The 15,706-nt window shown below is 42.8% G+C and overlaps 1 protein-coding gene and 1 long non-coding RNA gene across 2 annotated transcripts in view; one reads left to right on the forward strand and one right to left on the reverse strand.

Moving 5' to 3' along the window:
• PELP1 (proline, glutamate and leucine rich protein 1) overlaps window positions 1–15,706 on the forward strand; it is a 63,181-nt gene that overhangs the window by 16,413 nt on the left and 31,062 nt on the right. Inside the window, exons 4-8 of the mRNA XM_073622833.1 lie at window positions 2,788–2,937; window positions 3,964–4,035; window positions 5,938–5,997; window positions 8,857–9,007; window positions 13,584–13,713. Of these exons, the coding sequence (XP_073478934.1) occupies window positions 2,788–2,937; window positions 3,964–4,035; window positions 5,938–5,997; window positions 8,857–9,007; window positions 13,584–13,713 (563 nt within the window). The remainder of the gene's footprint in view (window positions 1–2,787; window positions 2,938–3,963; window positions 4,036–5,937; window positions 5,998–8,856; window positions 9,008–13,583; window positions 13,714–15,706) is intronic.
• LOC141133451 (uncharacterized) overlaps window positions 13,036–15,706 on the reverse strand; it is a 47,194-nt gene continuing 44,523 nt past the window's right edge. The window contains exon 3 of the long non-coding RNA XR_012243080.1: window positions 13,036–13,299. This is a non-coding gene — a long non-coding RNA (uncharacterized lncRNA). The remainder of the gene's footprint in view (window positions 13,300–15,706) is intronic.

The following is a 15,706-nucleotide window of genomic DNA, read 5'->3' on the forward strand; positions in this document are numbered from 1 at the left end:
TTTATCTCGCGTGGTATTTTTCGAACAGGTTTTAAAAAAAAAAACAAAATCAGTTTTATACTTTGAAAAAAAAAAAAACAGTAAAGTTAACCCAATTTTTTTTAGCATAAAGCGAAAGATGAAGTTACGCCAAGTAAATAGATACCTAACATGTCACGCTTGAAAATTGCATGCGCTTGTGGAATGGCGCCAAACTTCGGTACGTAAAAATTACCATAGGTGGCGCTTTAAATTTTTTTACTGGTTACAAGTTTTGAGTTACAGAGGATGTCTAGGGCTAGAATTATTGCTCTCGCTCTAACGTTCGCGGCGATACCTCATATGTGTGGTTTGAACATCGTTTATATATGTGGGCGGGACTTGTGTATGCGTTCGCTTCCGTGTGTGAGCACACGGGGCAAGGGGCGCTTTAAAAAAAAAAAAAAAAGTTATTGTTAATTTTACATTTCTTTATTTTAGTTTGAGACTTTAAAAAAAAAAAAAATATATCACTTTTATTCCTATTACAAGGAATGTAAACATCCCTTGTATTAGGAATATGACATGATCGGTCCTCTTTACAGCGAGATATGGGGTCAATAAGACCCCACATCTCACCTCTAGGCTGGGAAGCTTGAAATCCCAAAAGAAAAAAAAGGATCTCGGCTTCCCAGCCAAAGCGGCACCATTTGTTTGAATGCAGAGGCCGGGCCTGGCGTTATAAAATCGAGCCCGGCCTCCGAACGATCATAGAGACTCCGGCGACCATCTGGCCCACCAGAAATCTCTATGGTAAACATCCGGGGCTGGCGGTTCCTGTCTCCGACTCACATCGTTGGCATCGGTGAGTCGGTAGAAGCACCGGAGGGGGGGGGGGGAAAACGACGTCCCCTATCGACACCTGTAAGAACGGTAAAGCGGCGGAACAGCCGCTATGATCGTTCTTATGGTGTAGGGAATCGCCGGCTGAAAAAGACGATATCTGAATGATGCCTGTAGCTGCACCCATCATTCAGAAATACCCGCAATCTCTGTCAGTCTGTCATTCATTGGTTCCTTTCGTAACGTGAGACTCGGGAGAACTCGATCGCTTTAATTATAATAATAGAGACCGTTCCATTCCAAGTTTGATGCTTATAAATGAAGTTTGTTCATTTTTTAGCGTAGAAAAAATACTTAATCGTGTCTGGAACTCTGAAAGAGAAAATGCTAAATGAAAAGCAAAGAAGCAAGGGAAAGTATAAGGAAGATTACAATCGCTTCAATCTGATTTGCTCTTGAAAGCACGCACATCCTTCACATTAAATATATGTAAAAATAAATAAGTTGTTAAATCTTTTCGGGTGTGCCGTGAAAATTTTTAGATCCTTTTTGGTGCACCGTAAGACAAAAAAGTTTGAGAAACACTGGTTTAGAGGATACTTCCTTCCTGAAAACATCACAGGACTCTGCCTCCGTACTCTTCTCAAAAGCTTTCAGTCCTGATGCAAGCATTGGACGGCTTCTTAAAGCGGAGTTTCGCTAAAAAATTTTTTTTAAAATAAGGACACTTACCTGTCCCGGGGTCCAGCGATGTCGACACCCGAGGCCGAACCGTCCCTCGATCCTCGAGTGCTGCCGCCGCCATTCTCACTGAGGGAATCGGGAAGTGAAGCGTTGCGGCTTCACTGCCCGGTTCCCTACTGCGCATGCGCGAGTCGCACTGCGCGTCTACACTGGTCCCCGTTGTGTTGTGGGAACTGTGTATTTCCCACAACACAACGGGGGTGGGCGGGGTGTCTGCGGCTAGCTGCGGCTAGCTATTCCCGGAAGTGGGTGCAGATACCTGTATTATACAGGTATCTGCACCCCCCTCCCCCCTGAAAGGTGCCAATTGTGACACCGGAGGGGGGGAGGAATCCGATGAGCGGAAGTTCCACTTTAGGGTGGAACTCCGCTTTAAGAGGAGATGCAAATACCAAAATGTCCTGATAAGTGGGCGTCGGTCTGGAGAAGTGGGCATTCCTAGGCAAGACTATATTTGCATGCGGACTGCCGTAGGTGATTACCACATGTGTTCCTGAGCCTCCATGATTGGCTGGAAAAGAAAGCACTAGATGATGCTGGATGTCCTCCAGCCAGGAAAATGAGGCAGGCTCTACCTGACTTGCTGCAATTTCTAATGCACACTTTGTGAAGCTCACAGTGTGCAGTGAAATTAGAGAAAGTAATTTCAGTATAGGAGAGGAGCCGGTACAACTGTGCAAGACTGAAGGGGAGGCTGGGGATCAGTTTTGGGCAATATACTGATTGATATGCTATGCTGGACTTTCCTATTTCGTTATTTGACCTTTCTTGCTAAATGACAGGAGTCTAAAATGTTCCATAGATAAATTGTGTTTATACTTGTAAAAATAACCATGAATGGAATAGCCTGCGGTAGCGTGGGGCATGTGGGATTGACTTGTAGGAATAAACCCCGAGGACATTCATGCTTGTTTACAAGCTATTTTTGTATAGTTCTTCTGCTAGTGAAAACAACTACTGATCACCCTGCATATATATATATATATATATATATATATATATATATATATATATAGTCTTTATGTGGGCAAAGACCTGTAGCTGAAATATTTTGGGTGGGTGGATGCAAGCTGACCACCAAATATGTCTTGTGACTTTGTCTTCTAAGATCTGTATGAAGTTCCTAACGCTGTATTGCATGAGCATAAACCCAGGATTATGGATTTTGCTACTACCGTTCCACGTGTAGAAACATAACTGGCTTTGTATTAATTTTGTCCCTTTTTTCTTTGCTCTCTACAGTCCCAGGACCCCCCCAGGGTAATTAGTTTGGCGGTTTTCGTGCTACGTTCTCTTCTCTCGCATTCCTCTGCACTGCCAGAATTATCACGTGAAATCTCCACCAATCAGGTCCCAGGACTTCTTACATCGCTGCTGGGCCTGAGACGCCAGGTAATGCAAAATGCATGCTTAAAGTGGTGTTCCGGCCGAAATTATACGTTTTAAATAAAAATACCCCTATAATACACAGGCTTAATGTATTCTAGTAAAGTTAGTCTGTAAACTAAGGTCTGGTTTGTTAGTTTATAGCAGTAGTTTGTTATTTTATAAACTTACAGCAGGCCGTGGCCATCTTAAGTGTGGGCATCTGAAGCCAGACTGTGTTTCTTCCTGGATCTCATCCTTGCAGATCTTGCACATGCTCAGTGCAGCACAAGCCGTGTAATAGGTTTCAGGTCAGGTTTCCATAGCAACGGCAGTGTCAGAGGAAGTTGCCGCCCTCTCCCAGAAGGCATTGCAAACAGGAAATGATGCGATGGGCCACGGCCAGGGAGGAGGAAGTGAAAAATGAATACAGCAGATATACAGTAGGTGCTGAGAAAAAAAAATAAAAAAATATCCAATTCGTTTACAGTGCACAGTTTAGTGAGGGATGCAGAAGAGTTGTAAAAGTGGGTGGAACTCCACTTTAAATCCGTATACTCTGCATACACAGCCCCGGAAGCATAATGTGTCCAGTGACTTGCGGTCATTGGTCAGCATTGTCATGTCACAGCACTGCCCAATGAGTCTTTACTTCCTGAACAAAAGTAAAGACCCTCATTGGCCAACTCTATCACATGACTGTACTGACCAATGACCACTAGCGATTGCACACATTATGCTGCTACACAGGTTTTTTGGAGCTGTATAGATTGGCAGACATGGGCGACGGATGGTTCTGAACAAAGTCAGATAAGTACAGTGAGGACAGGAGGAGCCAGGGGGCTGTTGGGAACTAGTCTAATTTTTTTGGAATAGAGTGGAGAAACCCCTTGCCGTATTTGTGGGGCTGATGTTTGTTGTCTATTGCAGCCAATTATGATGATCATTGTTTCTGTGGGCAGCTTACATGTCTCTTCTGTATGAACAAGCCAGGCTAAAAAAAAAAAATCTCTTGTCTTCTGTATCCTGATTGTGTTTCTTTCTTTTCTATAGTGTCTGATGCCAGCCCTAGAAGGGATCCGGTCCTGCCTGATCACATATCCCCGAGCCTGTGGAGCCCTACGGGTATTGTATCTGTGGCTTGGGAACTTTGAACAAGAAATGCTTATGGCCTAGCAAACTTATTCCCCATAAACAACCATTTAAACTACCAGAGCTCTTTACAGCAATATTAAAGTCTAAAATTGAAAAACCGCCGACAGGCTAGATTTTTTTATAACCGAAGGGACCCAAGCGGCCTCTTCTGTCATAAATGTCTCTCTCAGCCTGTCAGTGGTAATGTCATCGGGATTCGCATGTGCAGCTCAGACCACATTTACGGCTCCCGCCCTGTGCTGTGATGAAATGACTCCTGCATACGTGTGGGAGTGATGTCATTGTGGCTTGGCCATCCAAGTGGCCAGAGAGAGCAAACCTGGAAGGAAGACCAAGCAAAGATGGAAGCACCTGGGACCAGCTGGATTGGAGAAAGCACAGCGCTTTGAAAGGAAAGTCTCCCATAATGTATATACCAGCTCATTATGGCATAAACCACCCAGGGGCCATTAAAAAAAAAGAAAAAAAGTATAATACCACTTCAAGGGTGGCAAGCTTAAAACTGAACTTCAGCCTTTCTGAATCTGTCCTCTGTTTATAGTGAGTACTCTAATTTCTCTAATACTTATCTAAGAAGCTGCACCGACATTGAGCACTCCTAATTTCTGGCTTGAACAAATTAATAAATAAGCCTGTCATTGGCCCGCCTTTTACAAGCCATTAGCTTCCTAATCCATCAATCATCTTAGCTCAGCGCCATGCGTGGTCAGGGTCCGTTGATCTTGGCATCATTATTGAACGTGTTTGTGTTGCACTGTATTATTGTGGATAATTGGAATAACGCCTACATTATATTTGTTACATGTTGTCATTCACATAACATAACTTCATTATAAACCTCACCTAGCTTTCCCCTTCAATGTAAGGTTATCCTAACCATAATTAACCCTGTCTAAGCTGTGCTGTGAGATCTAATTAACACTTGCAAACTAGATGTGCACACAGCCTGCCCTAACAAAGGGTCAAAGAGAGCGAGGTTTGGTCGGTGCATTTATAGTAGAAAAGATAAGCCAGCAACCCAATAGCTTCTTCATTCAAAAGACTTTATGTTTGCACAACAGCAATAACAGGATTCAATAAAATTCTAACCCGTTTCAGCCGAAGCCTTCCTCATAGCATATGGTTGATGCATTTGTATGTTAATAGGCTTTTAAACAAATCTGTCTCTAAGTGCATTGGAAATATTTCTGAACAATACATGCTGCCTGTAGAGCCCTATGTGGTGGCCTGGCATTTAGCTTATCCTGTGACCCTACAACATCTTGATTGCCTTCGACCCTTTCTAGAAGACCACGCAATCAAACTGAGCTATGTCCCCGACAAAAGCTCAGAAGGCAGCCGCGGCTAAACTTGCACAGTTTCGCAGAATGGACGGGGAAGACACCGGGGAAGATGGCGGCGCCACTTGTGAGACTCAAACACTTGCAAGTGGAGACACAGACTCATAGAAGCCATAACATTCTGCAGGACCTTACTGATGCCTCATATTGAGAAAGTCAAGACATCTCGCTAATTCGGCAAGACTTTCAGAAGCTCCGAGATAAGAGTCACGACGGTGGAGACTCGGCTAGGCCTAGTGGAAGACGCCATCCCGCCCTTACAAAGGGGATCCGACCGTATGCAGCTTCAGATTAACCAGCTATTAGCTAAACAAGATGACATGGAGAGTAGAGCCCTATGTATTAACCTACTCATGGGAACAACACAGCCTATAGTGGGGGTTTCTCAAATTTGAATGGAAAAGCGGTAGTGCTTTTTTAAATATATAAAATTATAATTTCCCTTTTGGCTCTTTCCATTGCTTTAATGAATAGCCATGATATTGTATTTTTACATCTAGTACTTTATTTGACTATTGTGTGTCTTCTGCAGGGGAAACTCACTGCCTTTTTCTTGAGTCTCTTGGATGAAGAAAGTCTTCAGATTCAAGAGGTAAAACCTATATTTTTCACAGGAAAAGAGAACAAAAGATTGTAGTCTTATTGATGATTGGGTATAGAGATCAGTTTGATATGGCCAATATTGTCATGTGTTTAACCACTTCCTTAGTGCACTTTAGCCGATATACGGCTAAAGCGTGGCTTTCTAGTTCTGGGAAGGCATCTCTGGACATTGTCCTGTGTGCATCAGGAGAGGATGGAAACAGTGAATCGCAGAGTGGGGCAAAAGAGAATCTCACAGCGGCTCTTTACCACGTGATCGCTGTGTCCTGTCCCAAGCAATCACAGATGTAAACAGAACTGATTTTTGCCTGTTCTAATGGCTCTCCTTCCCTCACACAGAGACAGGATGTGAGGAAAGGAGAGCCCATCTGTACAGAGGAGCAGTGAGTAATGTATTTTACAGTAGACAGTGCCCTGATCATCGGTGCCTCCTTACCAGTGGGCAGACTCGGTGCCTCCTTACCAGTGGGCATAAGTGAAGAAGAAAAATAACTTATTTGTAAAATTATATAACGGAAACTATAAGTATTTTTTTTTTTTAGTTTATTTAGCAAAAAATAAAAAACCCAGTGGTGATTTTAATACCACCAAAGGAAAGCTCTATGTGTCTCAAAATGATAAAAATTAAATTTGGGTACAGTGTTGCGAGACCGTGCAATTGTCATTCAAAGTATGACAGCGCTGGAGAGCTGAAAATTGGCCTGGGCATGAAGGGGGTGAAATTACCCGGTAGGCAAGTGGTTAAAACCATGTGGATTTTATCATTTTCTTTGTATATTAGGGTAGCTATTTTGAGCCTCTTGTAGCACTAGTGATTAAAAAAAGTAGTCTTTGTGTTTGGCAACTAGAGTCTGGAAAAGCAGTTGATTTACCACAAGAAAGCATATGTTTGCTTTTAAAAGATTGATGAAAATGTTCAGTGTCACCTGTTGCACCTTATCCAAACTTATTTGACTGTATGGTAACAAAAAAATAGCTATGTAAAGTAGGGTGAATGATATGTGCATTTTAAAACAAAGTGTATTTATCCTTTTTTGCCCCTTTTCCAAGACCTGACCTAACCCATCCTCTGCCTCCACAGATGCATGCTTACTATCTGAAAGCCACGTCTGGTTACATCTAGCGCCGCAATCTCTCACCCTTCTGGCCATGTCTGCGCTTTACAGCCCCACAGACTTCTATGGCACTGCCTCCTATCTCTGGACACGGTCCCGTAGAATTTTATAGGGCTGTAATGCGCAGGTACAGACAGGACAGTGAAGACTTATTCCTCAAAAATTTAAATTTGGGAAAGAACAAAGTGCTAATTTTTATCCTCTCCTCCTGCCCTGCATGATGATGTTTGCAGTATACTAATGTAGTTTAGACCAAAGTGTGCACAGGTTTTCCACGATTCCAGATCAAGCATGGCTCTCATAATTAAAGTATTTGTATAGTCACTATGTGACCCCTCTGGATTATGCCACCATTATTATAGTAGGTGTGTTTTTCTAAAAATGAAAAGGCTAAATACCTTTTCCCACACCACAGTTGTGTGGTCACGTGATCCCCCTCCGCTCGTCTTCCCCGATCCATGGAGAGAAGGGTGAGGGGCCAAGATTTCCCTGTGACGTCAGCCGCCGGGCACAAGGGGATCACTTGACCGCACAGTGGCAATGTGGGAAGAGGTATTTAGCCGTTTCATTTTAAAAAACACCCACACTGTAGTTAATGTCAGCATAAACCAGAGGCGGGTACATGTAAATTTACTGTATATTGCAGCTGATTAGCGGCAGGAGAGGCGGGGAGCAGAGCCCCTCTCATGCTGACAGGAGGGAGAGGGGCAAGACTCACTGCAGAGCATCTTGCTGACAGAGGCACGTAACATGACCACGGTAATCATGGCTCAGCAGCCATGATTATCATGGTCAGCACAGACAGGGGAACACAGGATTATCATGGCCAGCACAGACAGGGGAACACAGGAACAGGTAGGATCAGCCAGGTATATTACAAGATAGGAAGGGACACATTACACAGCACAAACACTGTGGTATAGATTATGCCCTAAAGGAACAGGATCTTTGTTTTTTATGGTTAAGCTAGTGTGACTAAGGCCCCTTTCGCACGGTCGGACCGTTCAGGTCCGCCTGTCAGTTTTGACGGCGGACCAGAATGGGCGCTCCATGTTAGCCTATGGAGCGACGGATGTCAGCGGAGACATGTCCGCTGACATCCAGTCAGACCCGGTCTGATCCGCAAAAAGCAGACGGATGGCCCTACGTCCAGATCCGTCGCTATCGGATCGGGTGAGATCTGATGAAAACGGACATGCTGTCCGTTTTCATCCGATCCCTCCATAGGCAGCAGCGGCACCTGACAAGCCCCTCCCTGCTCAGTGAGCAGAGAGGGACCTGTCATCAACGGAGAGATCTCCCGCTGAGCCGGCGGACCAAGGCGGGCTCCGTGAAAACGTAGTCTGCCTCGTGTGAATGAGGCCTAAGACCTTGACAGTCCTTGCTTCCTGTACAATCTCCAATACTGAGATCTGTATCTCTGTACATGAGTTCTCCCTCTACATTCCATGAAGAAGCAGGGAAATTAATTTTTATTCCAGGCCCTACCACCTTACATAATAAAATTGCAGTCAAGTCTTATTTTGCAACCTGCATATGTAATTGGGAATCTGTGATCTGCAGAATAACAGGCTCAGGATGAGGTTTCTAGAGTGCCAACTTACTGCCGATTTAGTAGTCACACCCTCCCTAATTCATTTTTTTTAACTTAAAGTGAATAGTTGATGTATTTTGTAAAATGTATTTATTTGTAACAAATCTCGTATATGGTTTATTTATCTCTCTGGAAACAGATGGCCTGTCAGTGCTTCTCCCTTCTTCCGTCTTTGGGCTCTGGCTTCTCACAGGGAGTTAAACACACAGAGAACTGGGAACGGCAGATGCAGAGTGTTCTATGCTCACTTCATGCCGTGTTCGAGCAGGTCTATCAAAATGCTGAGACTGGTAAGTGTGCATGTCCTAGGATTTAGGGATGTGAAAAACTGTCAGTATGGGAATTTTATGTGTAATGCTGTTCCCAGATAAGATCTGTCACAACACCGGTATACAGCGGTGTCACAGTTGACACTGCCATCCAGTGTTGGATAATGCAATTGCCGACTCTGGATGCAATGCTAATATTGCAACAGAATAAACCTCCACAGCATGAGATTATTATTATTATTTTTTTTTTTGAGATGAGATGCCTGCCCGGACCAGCACTGCATCTTGGAAGCCTCCAGCACTAGAAAGGAACCTTGTTACTGGTGATGGCTGTTCAAAACTCCATGTTACACTGAACATATCCAATTAACCACTTGCTGACCAGGCTTTTTCTGGCCCTTTTTTGTTTAAATCAGTTTTTTTTTTTTTTTGCTAGATAATTACTTAAAACCCCCAAACATTATACAATATTCTTTTTAGCAGAGACCCTGGGGAATAAAATGGTGGGCGTTGCAATTTTATTTGCTCAGCGATTTTGCAAATGCAATCTTTTCGGAAAAAAATACACTTTAATGAATAAAAAAGAAAAAAAAAAAACGCAATAGTTACCTCAATTTTTTGTATAATGTGAAAGTTGATCTTCTGAGTAAATAGATACCGAACATGTCATGCTTTAAAATTGTGCACACTCGTGTAATGGCTACAAACTACAGTACTTTAAAGAGTCGCCTATGGAGATTTTTTTAACACCTTTTCAGGTTACTTGTTTAGAGTTACAGAGGAAGTCTAGTGCTAGAATTATTACTCTCACTCTAACGTTCACGACGATACCTCACATGTGTGGCTCGAATACCGTTTGGCTTGCATATGCGTTCGCTTCTGCACGCAAGCTCGGACGGATTGGGGATGCTTTAAAAAATGTTTTTATTTATTTACATTGCCCCTTTTAAAAAAAAAATGTATAATTTGTATTCCTATTACAAGGGATGTAAACATCCCTTGTAATAGATATAAGGATGACAGGTCACCCCCCACCTGCCACCCACAGTGAAGGAGTGACTGAATCAAATGGGCGACACCGTAAGTCTGGAAAAATGTATTTACCAACGCAGGGGTAGTGAGAAAAAATTCAACAAAATTTGGGCACCATGCCTGGAAGTTCATTGCCTGGCCCCAGTTGATCTTATTATGGACCGTTTGCTATTGTAAAAGGGATATGACAGTCACTTGAGGGAGAATTCTACCTGGGGTCTCAATTCCTAACAGATCTATGTCTGATTGTTTAAAGTGAAATCTGAGTTTAATGTGGATGTACTGTGATTATGAGATAATAGTGCTACATAGCGAAAGCTAAGTGTTTATGCCTAATGTGTAATGCTGTGGAATCATGTACTGCTTCTCCTTAATTGCTTTTTCAATAAAGTTCTGTTTGATTTAAAAAAAAAAAAAAAAAAAAGTTGACAGGTCCCCTTTATGGAGAAATCTGGGGTCAAAAAGACCCCAAATTTCTTCTTTACCTTTTTAAAAGCAGGGAAAGAGAAAAAAAAAAATTTGATCTTTCACTTTAAAAAAAAAAAAAAATTCTTCTAGCCTGGAGCGGAAGTGATGTCATGACTTTGCTCCAGTTCTCCAAGGCCAAAGAGTCAATCAGAGAGTGTTAACTCTTTACTTCTTTAATGTCATTGTGTACAGTGCAGGGCCAGCTGTGGCTGCTAGTCTAGTATTGTACCCGATTACCTTGGTAAAGAATGACAACCCAGCTGGAGTAGAGGAAAAGCCCTGGGGGGGGGGGGGAATCAGTCATCATTACAGGAACCAGTGAGGAGGAAGCCTGTGGAATAAGACAAGTAATCCTTTTTATTTCAGCTCTCCTAGACTAAGCTACATTATTTGAACTGGAGGGGATCTGCTGTTACTATTAGTTTTTTGGGTCAGCCCCAGCATTCCAGTTTTTGTAAAGGTAGTTTTACCATAAACTTCTCAGGGAGTATTGCCTAACGCAGGACCATTTGTAAGGAAAAAAAAAAAAGAAGGAAAAGACACCCGCGCAATGGGATACATGCAATGGAATAAAGTATTATTGGAACTGCTGCCACTACCAATTACTTCCACTAGGTGGAGTATGATATGAGAAAAGAAAAAAAGAAGTAGATAAGGCGCTGTTCTAGACCTGATGGATTCAGGTGTGTGCTACTCCCTTTGTGGGAGGAAGGTATTAAGTGGGGAAAAAAAATATATAAAGATGTTGCCTATTCAGTGTGTCTTCAAGTGCTGTACAGTGCGGTTGTGCATAAAATTCCTAAATGTGCATAAAGTCAAGCTGTCTCCCTGAGTTAATAAAGTGCAGTGTGTGTATTAACTTGATCCATAAAAATATCTCTATATGTATCCATAAAGATGTAAATAAAGTGCAATATTCATATGATCAATAATACAAATCTTTGGTGTAAATATAAAGTGCTGATGTGAATGAACAGATGAACTTATTAATTAGTATATACAATTAAGTAATAAAGTGCTTTCAGTGTCGGTGAAAAAAACTCCCCTTGGATTCTGGTGGATATTCCAATGAGTAAACATTCAGTGCATGCCTTAATCCGTGCTCTTATAGTGACTGCACTCACCAGATCCTTCACCCCCTCTTGGGGTCTCACACATCAACAGTATATGCCACTGTGTAGCAACGCGGGATAACACAGGGTAACTCCGTCCTTAGTGTAGATTATGAGGGAATTCCATAATATAAGAGAAAGAGGGAGCCCACATAACGTGCTACTGTATAAGAATTTGTTTATTGGTGTAAAAACGTTTAAAAGTACTCACATTCGGTAAAAGGTAAAAAAGCCTATATTGCTGACACAAGCCTCTGGAGCAGGAAGCAGGAGCAACATCTTTATATATTTTTTTCCCCACTTAATACCTTCCTCCCACAAAGGGAGTAGCACACATCTGAATCCATCAGGTTTGGAACAGCGCCATATCTACTTCTTTTTTCCTTTCGCATGACCATTTGTAGGCCAGTATGGGAGTTGCCATGGCTCATCTGCTTGAAAAAAAAAGTACTAGTTGCTTGGCCAGAATGCTGATTTAGTAGCTCCAATACAATCACTGATCCTGTACTGGCATGGGGACACAAAATTCTTACTTTAAATGACCACATGCTTGTTCAAGGTACATATTACTGTGACAGTTGCCTCTTTAATCACTTGCCGCCCGCCATATAGCAGAATGACGGCGGCAAAGTGGTTTCAAAATCCTGACTGGACGTCATATGACGTCCACAGGATATTGAGCCACTGCCCGCCCCCGGGGGCACGCATCTCGGCGATCGTTGTTGCGGTGTGTCAGTCTGACACCCGCAGCACCGATCTAGGTAAAGAGTCTCTGACGGAGACTCTTTACCACATGATCAGCCGTGTCCAATCACGGCTGATCACGATGTAAATAGGAAGAGCCGGTGATCGGTGACAGACGCGAGTAGAGGAGAGCCGATCGGCTGCTCTCCTGACAGGGGGGGTCTGTGCTGATTGTTTATCAGCACAGCCCCCCTTCGGATCCTACCCAGGACCACCAGGGAAGCGATCCACACTGGACCACCAGGTATGCCCCTAGACCACCAGGGAAATGCCACTGTGTGCCCAGGCAGCTGCCAATCTGTGCCCAGGCAGCTGCCAGTCATTGCCCACTTCAATGCCTACCACTGCCAGTGCCACCAGGGATTGCCCATCAGTGCCTCATATCAGTGCCGCGTATCAGTGCCCATCAGTGCCACATATCAGTGCCGCCTTTCAGTGCCCATCAGTGCAGCATATGAGTGCCACCCATCAGTGCCGCCTACCAGTGCCCGCTCATTGGTGCCACCTCATCGGTGCCGCCGTATCAGTGCCTGTCAGTGCCGCCTTATCAGTGCCCATCAGTGAAAGAGAAAACTTATTTACAATTTTTTTTAACAGAAACAAAAGCAAAACTTTTATTTTTTTTCAAAATTTTCGGTCTTTATTTGTTTAGCAAAAAATAAAAACCGCAGAGGTGATCAAATACCACCAAAATAAAGCTCTATTTGTGGGAACAAAATGATAAAAATTTAGTTTGGGTACAGTGTAGCATGACCGCCCAATTGTCATACAAACTGCGACAGCGCTGAAAACTGAAAATTGGTCTGGGCAGGAAGGTGTCTAAGTGCCCGGTATTGAAGTGGTTAAAGGGACTCCCTCATGAGAATAGAAGGGCCACTCACTGCCCATGATAACCTTTTTTCAGAATGTTGGTTCCTTTGCTCTCATGCTGGTACTGTGGCTTCAGTTCTTTTTGACCTGGAACAAATACAGAAATAAGGAATTATGACCTCTTTACTGCGTACTTGTTCTGGGTTCTGTGATTCAAATATTAAAGCCAGAGCCGTGCAACCAAGACTTTCAAGAGGGCAAGAATTGGCATACGTTACTCAAGATGGTCATTTGGAACATCCAGTGGGTGGGCAGTTACATAGAGGTCCTTTTTCGTCAAAAGTTATTTGCATTCATTTCACCCACCTGTATACCCAGTGACCTTGGTGTATAGCTGTTTCTAAATGTTGTTTTTTTTTTTTTTCTTTCAGACACCGCCCACTATGATGGACCGGGCACTGAACTGGATCTTTCAATCCTTGAAGATGACGGGGCATCCAGTATTCTGCAGCTGGTGAGAAGGTTCACGGCATTGGGACTATGTGTGCGGCTGCTGCTCAGGTACTGTTTGGAAATTAAACATGTTTATTATGACCTTCTAATGCTGGTAGTGCTGCTCTGAGCAAAGGAGAGTGTATATAGTCCTGCTGATACTCAGGAATAGAGGTCGACTGATATGTGTTTTTCTCTGGCCGATGCCGATATTTAGAAATCGCGGTGGCCGATGGCCGATATACGATGCCAATTTTTTTTTTTTTTTTTTGGGCCGATATATTTGGTCGATTTTTTTTTTTTTTTTTTTTCTTTTTTTTTTTTTTTCCTCTTCATCTCATAAAAGCTAACAGTTAGATCCGTTTCACACTGGGGCGTTTTTCAGGCGCTTTTGGGCTAAAAATAGCACCTGTAAAGTGCCTGCAAAACTGCTCCCCTGCAGTCACTCGGGCTTTCACACTGAGGCGATGCGCTGGCAGCATGTTAAAAAAAAGTCCTGCAAGCGGCATCTTTGGAGCGGTGTATACCGCTGCTCCACCACTCCTGCCCATTGAAATGAATGGGTACCGCTGCCGAAGCGCTTGCAAAGCGTTTCGGCAGCGGCGTTACAGGGGCGCATTTAACCCCTTCCTCGGCCGCTAGCCGGGTTATAAGCGCCCCGCTAGCAGCCGAATAGCACCACTAAAATGACGGCAAAGCGCCGCTAAAACTAGCATTGTTTTACCATCAACGCATGCCCGCTCCAGTGTGAGAGCAACCTTAAGGGCCCTTTCACGCGGGGGCGGCGTCGGCGGTAAAGCACCGCTATTGTAAGCGCCACTTTACCGTCGGTATTCGGCCGCTAGCGGGGCGGTTTTACTCCCCACTAGCGGCCGAGAAAGGGTTAAAAACCACCGCAAAGCGCCTCTGATTGGATTTCAATGGGCAGGAGCGGTGAAGGAGCGGTATACACTCCGCTCCTTCACCGCTCCGAAGATACTGCTAGCAGGACTTTTTTTCCCGTCCTGCTAGCGCACCACTGGAGACACAGCAGCGACACTTTCGGGTCGTTTTGCAGGCGTTATTATTAGCGTAATAGCACCTGCAAACCGCCCCAGTGTGAAAGTAATAAGTGATACAGAAAATTTCTTACATTTATTAAACAAAACAAACCTCCAATCAGTTTACTTGTATGTATAATTTAGATAACAAAAAAAAAAAACTATATCTTAAATATTAAATACACAAAAACAGGTAATCAAAACTTTTGGACGAAAAAAAAATGGGCTAACTTTACTGCTTAGTTTTTTTTAATTCATTAGTGTATTTTTTTATAAAAAATTGCATTTGAAAGACCGTTGCGCAAATACCGTGTGACATAAAATACTGCAACAACCGCTATTTTATTCCCTAGGGTCTCTGCTAAAAAAAAATATATATATATATTAGAGCTGCACAATTAATCGTTAAAAAATCGTGATCTCGATTCACCTCCCCTGACGATCTCTCCTGCTGAGTTTGACGATTCTTTCATATAAACAAGTGGAGAGATTATCTGCTCACTCAGCTGTCAAAAGAAAACATCCAGGCATTCTGCCAAGTTTAGAACTTGAAACATTGTATCTAACTTCCTTCTTAGATCAAAGGGATAGAACTTCTCTGTGTAAACAAATAACCTGGGCAATCTGCCAAGCTTTAAACAACGTGTAAATGCAGGAAGTTTAACCACTTAAAGTCTAAATCTTTTTCTGACACTTCTTTCTTAAGTTAAAATCAATATTTTTTGCTAAAAAAAATTACTTGGAACCCCCAAACATTAGAGATAATATATATATATATTTATTTATTATAATATTTTATAATATGGAATAAAATGGCAATTGCTGCAATATTTTATGTCGCACTGTATTTGCCCAGCAGTCTTTCAAATGCAATTTTTTGGGAAAAAATACACTTCAATAAATAAAAAAAAAAGAAACAGTAAAGTTAGCGCAATTTTTTTTTTGTTTTAATGTGAAAGATGATGTTACGCCGCGAGAATCGTGAGAGAATCGTGATCTATCCTCTAAGCAAAAAAATCGTG

This window comes from Aquarana catesbeiana, linkage group LG03 (genome assembly GCF_042186555.1).
Source record: "Aquarana catesbeiana isolate 2022-GZ linkage group LG03, ASM4218655v1, whole genome shotgun sequence".
NCBI classification, from domain to species: domain Eukaryota; kingdom Metazoa; phylum Chordata; class Amphibia; order Anura; family Ranidae; genus Aquarana; species Aquarana catesbeiana.